Below are 13,336 nucleotides of genomic sequence, written 5' to 3'. Positions count from 1 at the left end.
AAAAAAAAAAAAAAAAAAAAAAATATCTGGACGTTGAGGATTCACAGGATCTATTGTCAAACCAGCAAAATGCTTCTAATATCAAACCAAATCACAATGTGAAGAATAAGAGTTTGCACAGTAAGACACTGGTGTCTGATTGTCTTTGCCTCTGGTTTAGACAAACAAAGGAGGATATTTTGAAGGAAACTGCACATATATATGCTTATATTTTGAGGTAGGAATGAATGCTTTTGAAAATCTGGCTCCAATTGTGTCAGGAACAGGTTCCAAATCTGTTTGCATGCGTTTTACATTTCATTGCATAATTAACTGTAAGAGGGCAAAGAGACTGTCAAAGGATCTCCATAAGCTTCCTAATTGTGTAGGTGAATCAAAATCCTGAGCAGGATTTAATTTTTGTCTTATCCATAGCATCCTTCACGAAATCTTTGCAAGTTAACAGTTAGTAAGATATTAACACAGACATCAACATAGATAATTCTGATAGGAAAAGGAGTTTTTAACATATAGGTTTGTTGGTTCGGTACAAAAATTTCAGAGATTAAATGACTTGGCAAATAGTAAGAACCATATCAGATAAGTTAAGAAGTAACATTAAAAGTATTTTACACTTCTGGAACCTAGTAGCTTTATTAATTTATAACATTTAAAATCTTATATTGTAACAGAAGATTCTGAGCTTCTTCTGTACTGTTGTTAAATCTCCACCATCAAATATCTAAATAAAAGAACTTTTAGAATACGTTTGTGCAAAAATAAGGCAAGTGCATAAATAAAGGTCGGTGTCACTTGATATTGCACAGGTAACAAGCATTCGTTTGCACCGGCTGAATCAACACAGTATTACTTAAGAATTCAATGAGTCAGCTTTAAGCAGTAATCTACAAAAAAAGTCAAGTAGTTCTCAAAAGTTCATCTTTCATACTCACAAATCCTGGGATCTCACAGACTGTTTCTCGATTATTTTGCTCTGGGTCACAGTAGATTCTCAGTTTTTGTACATCAAACTACAATTCAAAATATAAAAGGACTTTTTCAGAGGAAGCACTATAGTTTAAACTATACTCTTCTTACATTATATCATACACAAGTTTAAAAAATGAACAAAATACTAAAAAGCAAGAGAAAATGGGAGCTCTGTGTGTCCACTATGGTTAAAAATCAATTAAAGATGTAGAAACATTTTTAGTCAGGCTTCTCACAATGATTGATACATGCAACCTATTAAACATTCTGCAGAAGAATTATTTAAAGAAAAATAATGAATCCAGTACTTTCTTTTCTAAAATAATAGAAATCACTGCTCCAGTCCTTGGCAGTAAATCCAAACATGCACAGCACGAATTAGCTGCCAATATCACTGGGAAACAAGCCACAACAGCACAGGCAAAACCAGCCTTCTCCTTTTTCCCCCTAACAGTCCTTCGGAAGATGTTTCTACATTGACCAGCCTCTACTAGATGAAAGATTAGTTAAGTTTTGGTGAAGCATCAGAAAGCATCCCTGACACTTGAAAGAATTTGGTTTAGAGCTTAGCTGTGTAACATAAAGCTTTTAAAAGTAACCAATAAAAAACACTGGCACCAGGTAAGCAAAAGCTTGTGCCATTCTGCTCTGCTACTATACTCCAGAAAAACAAATCCACTGAAGTCAGTGAGCATGATTGAGAAGAGAAAAAAGTCCTGTTACACTTATCTGAAACCACAGACTATAAGCTGGACTAGCAAAAGAGGGAGTCTGTTAACACCATGCCTAGTAACAAGTGTTTTCAAATTTAGAATGTCTACAATTCACAACACAATATGTACACAAGCTCGTCACTGCTATACTGGAAAGTACTTCAGTCAGCAAGATCTTAATTTAATCAGGAACCCCTGCAAAATAGCACTAGAAAACATCTGAATCAGAGCACAGAAAGAGAATGAAAAGTCACCAAAGAATGTCTGAAGAAGATTCTTCTATCATACTTTGTATCCAACTCCAACAGATGTCTTTCCTAAAGGATTTCAAAATACCTTTTCACTGAAAGGTGTTAATGCAGATTCATTAAAATATTTCTCTATAATCATAATTTAAATGGAAATATCCTAGCAAAGTTTGACTGTTAATGTTTTGCAGAATGCATCACAGTCTGAGAAACTAGAGAATGGATAGGTATTCTTTAGATTACAGAATTGATCTGAAAATACAAAATTGCAGCTAGGAATCTACAAAAATCCTAGTTCTTCAGTGACTTAAGAGAAAAAAGAAGGGACAAAACCAACTGACCAGCTCTCTAATCTTAGAATGCACAAAACTATGAAAATAGGATAATCCTGTACCAACAGAGAAAATGCATGAGATGATCGATCATAATTCTGAAACCTCTATTTTCCATGCTTGAAGTCCTATCAGCAACCTGTGACAAACGTTCAGTAGTTTTCACAAAGGGGTACTTCAGTGCACAGACAATGTTATCACCAGAAACGCTGAGTCACCCATAGAGTGCATCATCCAAGTTTCCACATACACTTTTAGAATAGGATAATGGAACTGAAGCCTGGCTACAAAACACACAAAATTCAGGAATAACTGAGTAAAGGCATCTGAAGAGAGTTAAAGATGATGATGCAAAACACATTAATAGATTTTAATAGAAGCAGTAAGGATCATGAAATGAGAGTAAAAAAAAAGAATAGCCTTCAAAATAACTGTAAGTAACATATACTTAGGTAATTCAGTATTTCTTAGTATTTTTTACATTAATGTCAGTCTAATTAGTAATGTTATTACCACATTGTTATAAACATAAGGAAATAAACTATTTAGCCAACATCTGGAATACTATCAACATAATAGTCTTCACCACTGGTTTACACAGCCTTTGCCTCTACCTTAAGTTTTAACCAGCCTTTTGGTGTCTCCAAAGAGCTGAAGGCAAAAGGACTTTTACATTCCTCAGAATAGAAGAGAACATTGGTACAGGGCTTTCAGGGGTGGTTTCCAGCACAGCAGAATCAAATAATGGCTGTTTGGTATCACATATTTGCAGTACAAGAGAAACAGAGTTGATATACTTTGTACTTTCATGACAGCTAGTGATGAGAAAGAAATTCATCGAAATTTTGTTCTTTTCCTCTTTTACCAGTATAACCCATACCCTGATGCAAAGAAATTATATGCAAATGTCAAGCACAGCGGAAACATCCCACCTTGAGAGACCACTTCCCAAATTCAGGAGACCGTGTTGAATCGAATTTTTGTTTTATCAAAAAAAAAAAAAAAAAAAAACCCCAAACAAACATGGAAGTCAGCGAGACCAATTAAGCACTCACCGCACAGGATATATCAGTTGTCCTGACTATTAAAACTTTGTATATTGGATTTCAACTTAGTGTAACTTACAGAGTTAGTTCAAGAAACCAGAAGGTGCCGATGCAATGTTAACCTACAGTAGAATTTCTGAATTATTGTGGTTTTAGCATATGCTTACCTGTACAGTTTCCTCCTTTCCAGAGTATTTTCCTATTTGGGTTAGGCCACTGATGTAAATACCTAAAACAGGATGCAATGGCTTCGTTTCAATTTCTTGGCCATCTATATACAAAGTTACAAAGTCTTCTGTTACTAAGAGACGAATTTGATGCCAGCCTTCATCAAACAATGTCTACGAAAAGTGAACAAAACAAAAATGTTTACAGCAACACATCTTCAACTTAAATAAAAGTCCATTTCAACACTTAAACTACTGTTAATGGTTAAGGTGATGAACGTTCTAGGCTTTGTCATACAAAAAATTATAAACTTTATAGACAAAAATGTATTTGCCAAGTAATATTACAATTGAGAAGACCATATTTGGTAATAATTCCTATTTCAGAATTATTTTGAACTCAGATATTTTCAATCTATGATCTTGAACATGCTCAAAACTGTATTTATTAAAAATATGAAGCCAGAGGCCTTTTTTTCAGGAGTGATGTAATGCCTCAGAACACTTCAGATCTTAAGTAGTCTTTCTACTTAATCCATTATGAAAAAAACTTAAAAGATTACATGATATTGGCAGACTGAATCAGAATATTGCAACGAATAAATCAAATATTAATCATCTCACAAAACCTCAAGTATCTAAAGCTTAAGACTCAGTTTAAACAAATAGCATAGTTCTACAAGCAAGAGAAAATGAGAGATATCTTTAAAGAAGTATTTTTCTCAAGTACCTTAGAAATGAAATTCAACATGGAAATAAATGCCGCCTTCTTGAGTCTATCCATTAATTTAAAAAAAAATACAGATCTTTAGCCTTAGATGCTTATCTTTTATATACCTAAATTTAAGAGAGATGAATCCCACACTAAATTGCTATACGTAAGAGTAAACTGAAACATACGTCTTTTGACATGTTATGTATCTTTGTTACCTAATAAACTGAAATTAAGCTTAGGTCCCCAATAGTATACATCCTTAGATAGCATCACTTAATAGCAAACACCCTTAGGTACCACCTCTGTTTATATTTTATTTTCATTTGTAGACCAGGTTTAAATTTATTTACAATAGCTCTCGCTACAAGATTAAATAAACAACAGATGAGAATATACAACATTTTTATCTTCTTGAGTAAAAGTGATAAATTCTCATAAAGGTTAGTGAAAAAATATTTTTTAAAAGCACAGTGACATTTATAGTGTGTTTAGAGATATACAGCTCTAAAAAGGGCATAAAATTATTGTTCTCCGTAACAGCAATACAAACAAGGAGAAACACAAAAGAAAAAAAAAGCAAAACTGTTCTTTTCATGGTGAAGTTCACGGATACCTGGGACTGCAGGACTAAAACTGATTTGTCACTGTAGCCACCAGAAACAATTAAATACCAATTTTCGGATTGACTTGAAACTGAATTTTCCAGTAAACCAGGTTTAACACTGCTTCTTAAAAACAAACAAACAAACACCAACAAATAATTATAAAAAGGCCAAGGACATTTAGAAACAAGAAGTAAAATTCCCTGTCGAGTAACAGAAGAATAAAATACCTCTCCTTAGCAAAAGCTTGGTAGTTAAGACCTTCTGTTGGGTAGGAATCCTTACTTCTCTGAGGATTTATATTTCAAATTCCTTCAGCTTGATCTAGAGAAAGGATTCAAATGCAGGCCATTGCTTCCCAGAAAAGTTGAACCCACTTGGCCATGCAGCGCTCCAGCAGTAAATTTTTCCCATTCTTTGTCTGCTGAAGCATCCCCCTTTGTGCACTTAGATAATACTCCCTGCAGTAGGAATGGGTATCTCTGAGCTGCATATTCCTATAGTGCTACAAATGCAAGAGCAGACATTTAATCTTCCTTCTGTCTCACCCTTGACTAACCAAGACAATGTTTCTTACAAGAGTTGAATACTTCACTGGAAATTACTGAAGCAAGACTGAAACAGAACCTTCAGATTATACTAGAAGAGAATAAAACTGGTTTGCACAAAGAGGGAAATCCCTTCAGTGAGAAAAGCAAGTAGCTGAAAAGAAATTTTATTCAACAGATCTAGACAAATCCAGATGGAACTCTCATTTTGTAAGCTGCTAGTCATTCTTCTGGTGAAGAAACTAACTTCTGTCACGTGCTTTCAAGTAATTGAGACACTTCACAAAAACTCTGTAAAGGACTATTTGATCCACATTTTCTAGTCTCCTTTTCAAAGCAGAAAATACTTCCCAGCATTTATCAAGCAAAGAGCTGTGTGAAAAGAAGTTTCTGTGATCTTTGCAATTATCAACTGGAAACTACTGAGTAGAAAGCACTTGTAAAGCATTTACACAGACTGTTACTGTGGACACTCTGGAAACATAGGTAAAGTATCCCCCATCTATTTTTAAATGCTTAAGTAGCCAAAAGTAAGGCTATTTATTTTTTAAAAACATAAAGGGCCAAAGGAATAATGTGTACTTAAATGATAATTACTTACGCCTTACCTTTACACGAGGTGCAGCAAAAGTAATGACTTGTGTCCCATTTATTAAACTTGTTGTAGTGAACAATAATGTTTTCTCTTCTCCATTAATAGTGACTGCTATCTGTGGTCTCTTATCCAGACTCAGAATTCTCCACAAATCCCACGTCTTTTTTACTTTAAATCTTTGAGTGGAAACAAACACATAGGATGGAGGCAGACCTTCTGGAAACACATTCCTAAATATCAGGTAAGGAAAAAGACAGTACTGAAACGTTTGTATAAATCTTAAAATAAGTCTCTCTCACTTTAAGAAATTTTAAGAAAATATCTTACTATAGAAGTGTATTTATAAATTTAAATACCTTGTCAATTCTGACAGGTCAATACGTGAGGTTACTTCATAAGCTTTTGCATTAGTGGTTGGTATTTGAATTCTCTTTTTAACCTTTTTCTTCACACCTAATCCTACAAGAATGTCAAATCCTTTTTCATCTCGAGCTGCCACTGGAATTCTTGTTGGACAAACAGATTCTGCAAAGTAATAAATACAAGTATAGTTCAAAATTACTTAAACTTTGAAAAAGTAACATTCTACCTATCTGGTTTTTTGTAGCTGCCTTTCAAGAAATAACTGATAACTGCCAGTTAAGTATGAGAGAAGTGACATGCAAAATCCTCAGATGTATGAGGTGAGAATACTGAGATGTCATATTTTACTGTAATTACATCACATACTATTTTGAATTGTTAGTAACTGCCGTTAAAAGGTATTACAATATCTAATAAAAATATTGAATTTAATTTCTAAAACTGTATTGTTTCAAAATGCTACTAAATTACAGATGTTAATTTCCACGATGCACTAACAATTTGGATAAATCCAGCATCCATCCCTCCCAACTGTAAAAATTGGGTTGAAAATGGATGAAGGTAGAATTATCTACAACTATCTTTTATCTTTTACTCAAAATGGACTCTGATCTATTTTGCCTGTTACTCTGAAATCTGCCTGAAGCTATTCTCACTGGACAAATATTATGTGACATAATTTGTGTGGAAACTAAAGTTAGCAGAATGCTATCTCTGTTTAATTCTCCTCAAACAAAAACAATACTAGGAAGTGGACTGAAGTTGTCTGAATAATGAAAAAAAAAGTGAGATGGCAGAGTGGAATATGAAGCTAAAGCAAACATTGTATTAGACTAACAAATCAACGAAAATTAAGAAAACATTTTTGGTTTTATTAAAATTATGCTAAACTATTTGCAATAAATACATTTTCATCATTCATTTCCCCTTGTCTCTTCAGAAAAAGATCAGTTCATAGAAAGGCAAGAGGTTAGGAATACATTCCAAAGAACAGGTAGGGAGTTCTCTCATCTCCATCCGGACCAGCCGTGGGCTGGAAAACTCACATTTCAGTGCCACAGAATTATCAGCTCAAGAGTCTAGACTGGCTTCTCTTCACAATACAAGCAATGCCGCATGACTTCTCTTTCTAACCAGCCCAAGGGCAGTCAGAAGCTAGCCCTCCTGGTGAGGGAGGCAGGACACATAAACCAAGAAAATTGAACTAAGTGTGCGCACAAACTATCTATGGTAGGAATGGACAATCCATCCTTGGGGGACATGCCACAATTCCCCTTTGTTTTCTTTTCGTCCCCACAGCAAAATGTGACCTGATTCCCAAATTAAAATTACACAAAAAGTTATCTGTCTGGATCTACATGAAAGATCTGCCAACTCAGCTTTCCTTCTCACTCTCCTCAAAAGACAAACACAGGATTTAAGTCAACATACTTATGATATTAAGTAAGAACAATAAGACTTCCTTTTTCAGGTTTCTTCACTGCGCATTGTTATCATGGAAACAATTTCTAAACTGATTTATTTTGAAGTTGGTCAACAGGCATATTGCCATTAATACAGATCACAGATAATCATACCCACTGACAAGAAAATGAATGCAAGGATCTGTTATCAGTTACAGTATTAGAAATTTGGTATAAAATAAAAAAAAATAGATGCAGGAATAGGATTATTTTATGTGAGAGAGCCGTTTGTCTGGATCAGTGCCAAAGTAACTATTCCAAACCAATACAACACAAATCAAGCATGTGTAAAATTAGACATGAAAACAGTATTCTTTATTTCCAATGGCACATTGAAGTATTACATAAAAACATTCTCAGTAAGGTCAATTGTCAATTTTTTTTGTTTTGTTTTCTGGATCATATTCTGGCAGGATTATTTTCATACAATAATAGAAGACCAGATTGGAAGGGACCTCAAGGATCATCTGGTCTAACCTTTCTTGGCAAAAGCACAGTCTAGACAAGATGGCCCAGCACCCTGTCCAGCTGAATCTTAAAAGTGTCCAATGTCGGGTAATCTACCACATCCCTGGGGAGATTATTCCAATGGCTGACTGTTCTCATTGCGAAAAATTTTCCTCTTGGTTCCATTCGGAAACTCCCCAGGAGTAACTTGTACCCATATTTTGATACCTAACGGAGCCATTATACAGGATGCAAAAGTCAGTGGCAAAATTAAGAAACATGTTCCATGGGAAAGAGGGTTGTTTCTAGTTCATCACTCACAACAGCTCTCCAGCCTATACCAAAATCTTGTTTCCTTTTAGAGTTTTTACATATTTTTCAGATGCTTTGTTCTTCCTTCCTGAAGCATGAAATAACTTTTTGATGTTAAATCCCATTATTGAGCACAAAGGAACTCTTCTCAGCATCCTCCAGTTCTGAGCTCTGCACTAAATGTTCTTTTAAAATGCATTCCTGATACACAATCTTTTCAATATTGTGTTTATTTCAGGGAAATTCTCCATACGTGAAGTTTTACTAAAGAACTTAACTACACTTAGCTTATTAAATTTTTAGACTGACCAGCTTACTACATCAGCCACAAGGAATTCTTGTGATTAAGTATATCAAGAAATAAACACTATTATCCTCAATACAAGTATCATCATATATTCTTCAGTTAAGTCCATACTCAAAGTGAAAGCAAATGAAAACTATTTTTCATTCTTACTAAGTGCAGATATACAGTACAACTGAAATATGATTCATAAATTCTTGGTAATAAAACATGTACAAAGCAGCACTGATGAATATTGGCTGTATAATAAGTCCATCTGAGTGATATCTCTTAAAAGCAATTTGCTCTCTTTTTTATATATATGGGAAGGTCGTTATCCAAGTTATGGGAAAACTCAATGCAGTAATGCTGCTAGCATCTGAAGCTAAAAAGTCATGTTACAATGCTGGTCTTGGCCAATTCTTCTATAAAATCCTTTTAAAAAAAGATCACAATGGGTTGTTACAGCTCCAGGCACTTTTGCCAAAAGACTCTCTTCTGGGTTTTTCAACACATACTAGCGGAAGAACTCCTGTTTGCAACAGCAGGCTATCCTCTCAACCGTGAAGAGGAAACACTAGACTGAGGACGAGTATCACCTGCACTTCGGAAAAGATAAAGTTCTCTATTCTCAGCACTGTGAGAATTGCTCATAGTGAGCAACGCATGATAAGAATTCTAGGGTTTCTAAATTTTATCAATGCAAAAAATTTGGGGCTTAGGGCAAAATGCTACGTACTGAAATTAAACACACACTGTGTTGAAGCACTGCATCTTTCCCAAATATACCTCTTTGTTTAATGGAGAAAATAACATTTTGGGTGTGATTTCTGCAAACAAGATCAAGATTAAAGAATAACATAGTAAAGATTATCAGGTGCTTTAGGTTACTTTAATCATGCATTCCGATTGTGAAATAAAGAAATACAGAACTACATTCTGCACACCTAAAATATTTAATAATAAATTACCTTCACAGAGTTTCTGCTTTATAACTTCTTTAATTCTTGATATTGCAATATAATCTTCAACGTAAAACACGTAAGTTGATGAAGGCTTGTTGGCAATAGCTTTAAGTTCATCCTCCTCAGTTTCCGAGCCAACACCAATAGCAAACAAAGTGATTTTATTTTTCCTTGCTTCTGCTGCTATGTCTTTGACTTCATCTTGGGACTTTCCATCAGTGAGTACAACTGCTATTTTTGTTAAAAATCTCGAAGATTTGGCAAAAAGATGGTCAAAGGCAAACTGAATAGCTCTTCCTGTTCTTGTATTCCCTCCCAAGTAGTGTATGGACTCCATTTCCCTGATGAGGTTCTCAGTGGATTCATGAGTTCCGAGGGGAATTTCAAGTACAGGGTAATCGCTGTACTGGACAACTCCAACTTGAATAAACTTTGGCCCTATGTCAAAATTTCTTGTAATATTGACAAGCCAGCTTTTGATTATTTCAAAGTTTTCTGGGCCAACACTGTAAGAGCCATCTAAGATAAAAACTAAATCCGCTGGGGCAGTTCTACAACCTAAAAAAAACAATCCCGAAAATCAAACAAATATTTTAATGAACTCTTCCACTTTCTTCTTGCACAGAAAATATTTTCCATATCAATTACTGTTTGTAATAGAATATATATTGACAAATATATTGCATTAAAAAAAAACCAGCTGAATTTATCAGAGAAAAGACACACAGATCCAACTTGGTATCTGAAAACTGTATCATTTTCTGGTTTTTACATTATCATCAGAAACAACTATGAAAAATTCAGTTCCTTAGCTGGCAATTGCTTTTCATGCAATGAGCAGAGAAGAATACATTTTGGTTTTATCCGTATCCCTTTGTTGGCAGAGATGAAAAACATAAAACCTCATTATGTAAGCAAACCAAGCATGCTGCAGAGGAAGGGTAAGGTCTGAATACTCCTCAGTTCAGCAGTAATACCAAATCCATTTATGAAGACATTCTAATTGACTTCTGACACTGCTATATAGCACTAAAAGAACTAGTTACTATAAAATTTTGAGCCTTGATTGAATGTTGCTGGTAGCATATTCTGATTTTAGAAGAAGAAAAATGCTCACTGAATGATCTCAACCACCAGAATATACAATCATGTAAGCACCTAACAGATATAATGTAACTGCATGATGCCTTAAGCATCGATTTAGCTCTGCTAGCTATAGTCGCTTATAAAGGAAACTTTTAGACTGAATTGCCAACTACAGGCCATGGACTGACATAAGCATTTCTACAGGGCAGTCCTGTCCATCTGATATGCAGATCCTCAGTTCAAGGGAATAACTCTCTAGAGGAGAGAATCACCTTCCATCGACTGCGAAAGGAGCTTAGTTAACTGACAAACAAGATGCCAAGTACGGGGCCAAAACCAGGAGAGATTATTTTGATCCCATGGCACATGGGGTCATGGGAGTTGCTGTGGATTACTATACTTTCTCTCCTGTGAAGGCTGCAGCTCCACCACAGGAAGGAGAGCTTTGCCTACAGTCACTTCCACTCAGGTCAAGATTTCATCTTCCTTGAAAACAAGTAACCAGAGTCTGCTGGAGAGATGCTTTTGCAGTGCAGGTGCTGGTGAAAAGGCATTGGGAGAAGCAGTAAGGAGCAAGCAGAGTGTGTCACACTGTGGTCCAGGGATATGAATCCCAGTAATTTCAGTTGGAAGAGACTTTGGACATCATTGGACTTTGCTGAAGGCAGTCCCAGCTTAGAACTGGTAGCCTGAAAAACATCTTTCTAGAGACCAAAGGGAGTTCTATAGAGTTTGTTGTAAAACACTGGAAATTGCTGGATTAAGAGCAAAACTGGAGGAAAAAGACCTATCCTGAAAGTATTATTGTGGGCAGAGGGAAGTTTTCCACAATGTTTTTATTCATCCACTTAATCTTTCAAAAAGGTACTTTGCTTTAATATTGTAAGAATACTGTAAGAAGGTCTGTCCCAGAGCTGGGGTTGTCTCAGCTTCCTCTCCCAGAATCTTTATTTTTGTTATTTCTTCTTATTATTATTTCTTATTATTCTTATTTCTTACATAACATTAAGCTATTCAAAACATGACTGCTGAAGAAATGAAAATATAAACACCCAAGACACAAGTTTAAATCAAGGCTAGAGCTTTACAGTTCCTTGGGCAATTCCAAGACACAAAAAGAAATATATTCCCTCCCTAAAGGAGAAATAAGATATTTAAGTTACTTGTCATATATTACAGGATTTCCACTAGGACAATTATACTGGGAAAAAAATCACGATCAACTGAAGTATACACGTGGTCCTGAAAATAGATACTATAAATTCAAGACACTCAAGGCTTTGTAGTTGCCCTTATCTGAAATATAAAAATTAAAACTTACTTGCTCTTGTTTCCCCATCTTCAGCTGAGCTGTAATCATGAAGTAGCAGAATTAACAGCATCTGAAAAAATGTTATGATCTGTGCCATGTGTATGGTTATTTTCAAAGTCTTGAAATTAAACTAGATGGGAAAGAAACGAAAAAATAGTGTTGTTATATTACAAAACTAATCCAGACTTCCTTGTTTTAAGGACTGTGCAGGCGCAACAACTTTGAATCAATCTGCAAGCCCAGATGTAAAGGCAGCCTCCAATGGACCACAGACCCAAAAAGTGTCAGTCAGGCAGGCATGCTCAATATTGTCATTTGAAACATTTACCAGGCATTCTGTGGAAGCTCAGTTTTCATCAAGGCACATTTATATACTTCTCCTGCTAGGGAGATACATGAGTAGGTTACAGTCCCAGTCCCAACCCCAGCCCCACTTGTCCCACTGTTATCCTACCCTGCGGTCATTATCCAGAGACTGTTGACATACTGCTCCAAAATATGGCAAGTTTTATGTATCAGGCACTGTGGGAAGACGTTAATTCAGACTCAGGCCACACACGGCTGGCTACTTCAAGGAGTCTGGGACACTTCCCACTCACCTACCCCAGGACTGAGACTGCCACCAGCAGTCAGGGTCTCAGCAAGTGCCAGCACTCTCCTGGCAAAGCCAAGCCCTGCAGATTATGTACTATAACATCCAAGGTTACACAAATTATATGCATCTTCAGCATCTGGTTTTTTTCTCTGTTTACGTCTCCTGTATTGCCATGGTCTCTAAATTATATCCCCAAAAGGATTCTGAAGCAAGTGTTCAATTTTGGTCTCATGTTGCTGCCATAAATATTGTTTGGCAAATTTACTTAAATATTTATTACTTATGCTTATTGCAAAAAAATAGCATCATAACAGGAAAAGATACGTTTTTGGAGTACTGTATTGGAGATTCATAAACCTCAAGACTCTAAGAAAGAAAAAAGGTATCTCTTTGGTATTCTTTCTTCTCATTCTCCAATGCAAAATGCAATTTTTCTATCTATATGTTTTCCTCCACTACAAAACACGAACGTCCTGTCAGAAATAAGGGACGATTAACTGCTGGTTTGAAAAAGTGCATGTACTGGTGACTGAGGATTGGCACGGGTTACCCACAGAGGCTGTGCAGTCTCCATT

At 35.6% G+C, this 13,336-nt stretch overlaps 1 protein-coding gene across 1 annotated transcript in view; it reads right to left on the bottom strand.

Annotated features, from left to right (window-relative positions):
* COL21A1 (collagen, type XXI, alpha 1) overlaps positions 1-12,263 on the bottom strand; it is a gene marked incomplete at its 3' end in the record, with an annotated part of 17,576 nt that extends 5,313 nt beyond the window's left edge. The window contains exons 1-6 of the mRNA XM_010140679.1: positions 12,176-12,263; positions 9,775-10,326; positions 6,292-6,460; positions 5,949-6,165; positions 3,476-3,649; positions 933-1,010 (exon numbers count right to left, since the gene is read on the bottom strand). Of these exons, the coding sequence (XP_010138981.1) occupies positions 933-1,010; positions 3,476-3,649; positions 5,949-6,165; positions 6,292-6,460; positions 9,775-10,326; positions 12,176-12,263 (1,278 nt within the window). The remainder of the gene's footprint in view (positions 1-932; positions 1,011-3,475; positions 3,650-5,948; positions 6,166-6,291; positions 6,461-9,774; positions 10,327-12,175) is intronic.
* Between the last annotated feature and the right edge of the window lie 1,073 nt (positions 12,264-13,336).

Source organism: Buceros rhinoceros, unplaced genomic scaffold (genome assembly GCF_000710305.1).
Source record: "Buceros rhinoceros silvestris isolate BGI_N320 unplaced genomic scaffold, ASM71030v1 scaffold16637, whole genome shotgun sequence".
Lineage (NCBI taxonomy): Eukaryota > Metazoa > Chordata > Aves > Bucerotiformes > Bucerotidae > Buceros > Buceros rhinoceros.
The sequence above is the reverse complement of the archived record's forward strand: the minus strand, read 5'-3'. Positions and strand labels throughout refer to the sequence as shown.